This window comes from Phoenix dactylifera, chromosome 14 (genome assembly GCF_051530095.1).
Source record: "Phoenix dactylifera cultivar Ajwa chromosome 14, Ajwa_hap1_PhDact_Kaust_v1.1, whole genome shotgun sequence".
Taxonomy (NCBI): Eukaryota; Viridiplantae; Streptophyta; class Magnoliopsida; order Arecales; family Arecaceae; genus Phoenix; species Phoenix dactylifera.
Window position 1 is genome coordinate 14,063,082 of NC_143203.1, and position 7,401 is coordinate 14,070,482.

Genomic DNA, 7,401 nt, shown 5'->3' on the forward strand with positions numbered 1-7,401 from the left:
TCTCAAGCTTGCAAAGAATAAGAACAATTTGGTCCTCTAATTTTTTCAAATCAGCTTTTTTTAATGCCTTGGAGCACAATTGCTCAAAGAAATTGCCTAACTGAAATAATGCAGTATTAAGTTCTTTGTTGAGGTACCCACGCATTCCAACTGGAAGAAGGCGTTGCAAAAGAATATGATAGTCATGACTTTTCAGACCCGATAATTTACCACCTTGAGTACTTACACAGCTAGAGATGTTTGCCGCATAGCCATCTGGAAACTTAATCGATTTTAAAAAATCACAAAACCCTTGTCTCTCTTGCGGGGATAATGTGTACAATGCTGGAGGCTTCTCATAAGATCCGTTCGCCCACTTTTTTAGGTGTAACTCCTTCCGTATACCCATATCTGCTAAATCCATGCTTGCTTTTTCTGTATCCTTGCATTTTCCATCTACGCCCAGTAATGTCCGAACAATATTTTCTGCAATGTTCTTTTCTATGTGCATGACATCCAAGTTGTGACGCAGCTTGAGTGTTTTCCAATAAGGGAGATCAAACAAAATGCTTTTCTTGGCCCAAATCGTGTCATCATATTTGCCCCTTTTTCTTTTCTTATTAATGCTTGGATGCTTGCCCAACGGCTTGTATGTCCCTGAATTAATTTGCTCCAAGATCTCTTCTCCCGTGAACTCTCGTGGCCTTGACCTATCCTCACTTTTACCATTAAAGAGCTTGCTCTTTCACCATATGTGGTTCTCAGGCAAGAAACGCCTTGCACCCATATAGCTAATCTTACTCCTCAAACGTTCTGATGAAGCATCTTCGTTACAAATGGGACAAGCCAAATAACCTTTTGTTGGCCATCCAGACATGTTACCATATGCAGGAAAGTCATTAATGGTCCACATGAGAGCAGCACGCATTCTAAATGTACTTCCACTAGAGGCATCATAAGTTTGCACGCCATCCTTCCAAAGCTCTTTCAGCTCATCAATTAATGGCCTCAAGTAAATATCTATTTCTTTACTGGGAGCCGTTTTTTCGGGAATAAGCAATGACAGCATACAAAATTGCTCTTTCATACACTTCCAAGGTGGAAGATTATAAGGCATCACGATAACGGGCCACATACTGTACGATGTGCTCATATTTCCAAAAGGATTGAAACCATCGGTGGCTAGCCCTAACCTCACATTCCGCGGATCCTTGGAAAACTCAGGATGTTGCTGATCAAAGTTCTTCCATTCCTCCCCATCAGCCGGATGTCTTGATGTTTCATCATCCACTCGCTTCTCCTTGTGCCATCTCATATCTACAGCTATTTTCGGGGACAAAAATAAGCGCTTCAATCTCGGTGTCAGGGGAAATTACCGCAAAATTTTATGAGGGATCTTCTTGCCGTTACCATCATTCAGCTTATATCTAGGCTCATCACATATAGGGCATTTCTCCAGGTTCGCATTCTTCTTCCAAAAAAGAGCACAATCATATTTGCATGCATGAATTAGCACATATCCCAAACCCAAATCTCGTAAAAATTTCTTGACTTCATAAAGGGTCCATGGAACAGACTTATCACACTCCGGTAGAATTTTCTTGTATACCTTCATGTTCATGTCAAAAGAGGAATTGCTCCACTGGTTGTACACCTTAATATGACGCATCTTAATAACGAATGAAAATACTGTAAAAGTTTTGCAACCAGGATAAATGGATCGTTGAGCATCATCGAACAACTTATCAAAATTCTGTGCATCCTTCCTGCCCAAGTTATTAGGCAATTCGTCAATATCGTCATTCATGAAAGCGCCCATATAAACATCTTCCAGCATATTAGACAATTCTTCCCTATCATCGGTGCCATCCCCAGCCATTCTATCCTCAACACCTCCACCATTGTTACAGTTAGCATCATTTGAAACACAAGATTGATGCACGTGAACAGATTCTCCATGTTGCACCCAAGTCTTGTAAGAAGGCGAGATTCCTTTCAACATCAAATGAATCTTGACAACTTGAATGCTTTGTTTTTTGTCATTCATGCACTCGACACAAAGACACCAAATATCATTTGCTGAGCCTAAATTTGCCACCGCGAATTCAATAAAGGACTTCACCCCTTCTCTATACTCTTTACTCTTCATTCTATTTTTTATTGTCATCCAACTTTTGTCCATTTTGACTGACCTATAAAGTACTTCATCAAGTTAGATTGATTAGTTTATAGATTTATTTTTGTATCCTGCAAAAAAAAGTTGCAGCAGAAAATCAGGGGCGGCCCAATACATTTGGAGGCCTAAGACAAATTCAGTGAATGAGACATTTTCTTTTTTTATTATTATAATAATAATAAATTTTAATAAGTACAAAATAGTTAAAAAAATGATATGAAAATAGATAGCTGTCAAGTATACTATTTCAACAAAGATGCATGAATCTAACAAAGATCGACAAGAAGCCTCTTCAATTTAATATAATCCTTGAAATGAAAAAATATTTAGTTTAAAAGAAATCCCATCCCACCATCTCCCATCTCCCATCTCCCATCTTCCGTCCGATATCCAAGCTACATCACAGCACAGCAACCATTCAACCCAAATAGAAAGGGGAAGAAAAAATTAAAAAAATCTCCACCCTCTAAGAAGTCCATCTCCAATCCCCCTATCTTTCTTCCCGATGGCCCAGCTGGATCAGGAGTGACATGAGAGAAGGAAAACCAAGACCAAAACCAAAAAAGTGAAGTCAGAGAAGAATCCCCCTATCTTTCTCCCCTCTATTTCTCTCCACCCAAAACAAAACTACCGTCCCCAAATCCCTCCTCGCTCCCTCTCCCTGCCGGCCCAAGAAAACGACCTCGCCCCAAATCTCCTCCGTGGTGGCTGCGGCGGCGGCGAAGGAGGAGAAGCCCTCCGCGGTGGCTGCGGCGGCGACGAAGGAGGAGAAGCCCTCGTTGGTTTCTTCTTCTCTCGCGTCGCCTCCAAATTTTCTGACAACCCCCGACGACCCTCGGCCACCTCTCCCTCTCCCTCTCCCTCCTGGCCTCTGGTAAATAAATGGGTTTCTTCTTCTCCCGGCTCGCCTCCAAATTTCCCGACGACCCCCGACGACCCCCGGCCACCTCTCCCTCTCCCTCTCCCTCCTGGCCTCTGTAAAATCTCCTAGGTTTCTTCTTCTCCCGGCTGGCCTCTAAATTTCCCGACGACCCCCAGCCACCTCTCCCTCTCCCTCTCCCTCCCGGCCTCTGCTAAATAAATGGGTTTCTTCTTCTGGTTGGCTCGCCTCCAAATTTCCCGACGACCCCCGGCCACCTCTCCCTCCCAGCCTCAGCTAAATTAAAATCCAGAGGACTTACCTTGGGACGCCGACGCCGAAGGGACGAGCGAACGAGCGAACGGGCGACCGGGCGAAGGCGACGTGCGGGTGAAGGCGACGTGCGGGTGAAGGCCAGGAGCTATAGAGGAATAGGGAATTAGGTTTTTTTTTTTTTGGTTTCCCCACATGCATACTTTTCGCGACTAAATTTTTTTTAGTTGCTAGAGGTGAACCTTTAGGGACCAAAATTTAGTCGCCAAAAATGTTACCTCCAGCCCGCGCGAAATACTGGACTCGCGCCAACTTGGTTTTGATTTTTCACGATCAAATATGCATTTAGTTGGTGTAGCACAATCATTCAGTAAATAACAAGTATGCGTGCAAATTTATTTCTAAGCGGATTTTCGATCCTGCCCATAGGATGTCCAAGAATTCTATATATTTTTAAGCGGATTTTCGTTCCCGCCACATCCTCATGCCGCGTATCCTGTCGATCCGTATATTTATTTGACAAGGAGTCAAGCATCGAGCTCGAGCTTTTAAAATTATATTATAATAATAAAAATAAAAAGAATTTAAGTATGAAGAAAAGTTGTGGGATTGAGATTTAGCCGAAGAGATGAGGATATGCATGCCTAAGTGAATTAAGGTGTCAAACGGCACCATTTGAAAATAAGCAGTTTTTTTTTTTAACTTAGAAATTAGCATCTTACAGGGGCTAGCACAACATCGTTCGGTTTTACGGAAACCTTCCACTACCAAAAGTTTGGTCGCTAAAAAATTCAAACTTTCTGCCCAATTTTTTCATCGAAAAAAGGCGCCATTCGTAAAAGTTTTTCTAGACTAAATTCTTTTTAGTCGCTGGAGGTGAACCTTTAAGGACCAAAATTTAGTCGCCAAATATTTTACCTCCAGCCCGCGCGAAATATTAGACTCGTGCCAACTTGGTATTGCTTTTTCGTGACCAAATATGCATTTAGTCGATGTAGGATAATTATTCAGTAACTAATAAGAATGTTGGTCGCAGATAGCCTTATTTTCAGCGATCAAATATTAGTCGCCAAACATTTTACCTCCACCCCGCCAACTTGGTTTTGATTTTCCACGACCAAATATGGATTTAGTCTGTGTAGGATAATTATTCCGTAACTAACAAGGATGTTGGTCGCAGATAGCCTTATTTTTCGCGACCAAACTTTAGTCGCCAAACGTTTTACCTCCACCCTGCCAATTTGGTTTTGAGTTTCTGCGACCAAATATGCATTTCGTCGGTGTAGGACAATCATTCAGTAACTAACAAGGATGTTGGTCGCAAATAGCCTTATTTGCAGCGACCACGATTCATGTAGTCGCCAAAAGTGGTCGCTGAAAGTGTATTTTCTTGTAGTAAAATCATTACTAGAGAATATTTATAATGATGGATTTGCTAAGTGTTACTAAAGTTCTGTCACTAGACATTGTTTGTTGTAGTAGAGGCTGGAATTTCGATCCTCTACTTTGTTTTGTTTGTTGCTCTATTTCACTATTGCATCTTTGTTCCTAATGTTGTGTTGTCTATAATATTATTTGCTCTATGGCCCCATCTTCCTCACTATTTTCAGCATCGTCAAATGTTCTCTCGCTTGGGCAAGTGTCTTCTAGGGGTTGGCTTCGATCCTCTCCGGTTCCCAATAGAGCATTTTCTTCATGTTTTTTCCTTCCCTATATTTTCATTTTTCGCCTCTTTCCCCCTTGTGTGATCATTTTAATATTTTAAATGAAAGAGTGTGCATTAAAGAACCCTCATCCCCCAAAAGAGATTTCATAAAAGGAAGAGGAAACAACAAATGATTTTGCTATTTTGCAATTTAGTTCTTTTTTCCCGTTTCCCATAATTATAGGATTATTAGAGTATACATATATATATACACCAAACTAATTAGATTTATGAATATACATAGAAAATTTTTAAAATTTAAAAATTAACTATATTTTTTCTTGCAATTTTGTTTCATCATTTTCTATAGTAATATCAAATTACCAATAATATAATCATTGTATCTTCGTAATCCATAACATCCTATACTGACTAGCCAACCCCAAGATAACCATAAAACAAATTAGGGAAAAAATGAACAAATAAAAATTCTAATTGCAGAATATATACGTCATCATCTCTTTGAGTCATATGTGTAATTATAAAAAACCATCTGATAATTAGATTGAATTCTCTGGACAAGGAACCTACAATATCAAATAATAAAACTAGTAAATAATATGTAATTATAAAAGGCAAATAAAGGAAAAAGTTAAAGCGCCAAAGATTTTTTCTATTTGGTGTTGCCTAATCCAACCTGATCAACTATGTCAAAACCCCAATCACATTGCTCTGCTGCACCAAAGTCAGCACCTTCGCCAACTTCACCAATCTCAAAGACTCTCCATCCTCTTCATGACCTTCATGTCTACTTCGATCCATCCATCCTTATCTAGCTAGAAATCTAGGACCATGGTGTATGCACGTGGCTGGAAGGCGACCAGTAGATATGATCGAAGTCAGAGAAGGAATGGGTATTGCTGCTACACCCACAAGCTATCGACTATGCTCCGACAGGCAATGTGAAGAAAGAGAGAGAGAAAAGAGATGCAATTAAGGTACTTGAAAGTAGGCTAGTGTTGGCCGCCGGCCATCCCCTATCCTTATCAGCATTGAAAGAAGCCATCAAGGTGGAGAAGGAGGTGGATAGGCATCAAGGGCTTGGGAGGAGGCTTCAATCAATTAAATCAGGGATTGCAACAACCGCCGCATACTCATAAAAATCTCTCTCCACAAGCATGCAAGGTATCTCAATATGATATCATATACAACTAGCAGAATAAATTTAAATAATTAATATTCAAATTCTAATTTAAATGACAAAATTAAAAGTCTTACAATAAATAATATTCCAAAATTTTGCATCAAATCAAAAATAAAATCTAGTGTAAATAAAGATTGTCAAAATCTTATCTCTAGTCGCTCTTCCATGATAAATTCAGGAGTCAAGCTAATTATTCAAATCTTTAAAAATATAAAAAAATTCTATAATGAGCTAGACAGCTCGATAAGTAATGAATACCTTAACTTGAAAATTTATGTAAAAACGTATGTGACAATAGTAAAACAAAAATTATCACAAATCAGTGTAAAGACATAAGCAATTCCATTTCAAAAAACAAATCCATTAAGATCCATTTCTTTCAAAATTCATATACACAAACATAAATCCGATTCGAAACAAATCATATTCAACTCAAGAGCCTTTAACATGGCCATACTTATACCCCATCGCTAGGCCAGAATAGAAGCACACTTATACCCAGAGGGGTGGGCTGGAATACTGGAGTTATACCATATGGAGTGGGCCAAAATATCGCAGTTATACCTTACAGAGTGAGCTAGAATACCATAATTATGCCTGTGGAGGAGCTAAAACAGAATCAATAAGCTAAAAAATAATTGAAGTGCCAATGCATAATCTTCAATTGGCAGGGTTCAGAATGTAGTCAAGCTGAGTGTGTCAAATATGATACACATCAAAGTTCTTTTTATAAAATAATAGATATATCATAATCCAATCAAAATATGCATATACGATGTAAGATCGGTAAACAAATTAACAATAGCCCAAAAAATATTACTCCAATTTTTATATATATATTTTTCATTCAAATCACCAACTCATAAAATTCATAAATCATATGACCGGGAGTAGTGGCGCGACGACCGTTCCGCAGCATCCCCGCGGCCATTCCGCGGCTGCCCCGTGGCCACTTGAGCGGCCGCCGATCTTGCTCAACCGCCGCGGGAATCGTGGTGGTGAACCGTTTGGATCTTCCTTTAAATTCCTCCTCCTTTGTGATTGTTCCAGCACCGAGCCTCTCCTCCCTCTTCTCCCTTTCCTCCTCCTTCTTCCTCACCTCCGGCCACCGCCTTGAGATCCGATGAGCTCTCTTTCCCCTCCTCTGATTTCCATCACCAGAATCGCAGAGATTCAAGCCTTCTTCTTCGAGCTTCTTCCTCTGGGATTTCTTGTCGGAAAGCACCGCCGAACTGAACCACCGGCGGCCGGGATCCGCCTGGCCG

The 7,401-nt window shown here is 40.2% G+C and overlaps 1 protein-coding gene across 1 annotated transcript; it reads right to left on the minus strand.

Annotated features, from left to right (window-relative positions):
• Positions 1 to 1,351: 1,351 nt before the first annotated feature.
• On the minus strand, positions 1,352 to 2,161 carry LOC149751356 (uncharacterized). The gene has a single exon (XM_089927104.1). The coding sequence runs from the start codon at positions 2,159 to 2,161 to the stop codon at positions 1,352 to 1,354; it is 810 nt and encodes a 269-aa protein (XP_089783230.1).
• Between the last annotated feature and the right edge of the window lie 5,240 nt (positions 2,162 to 7,401).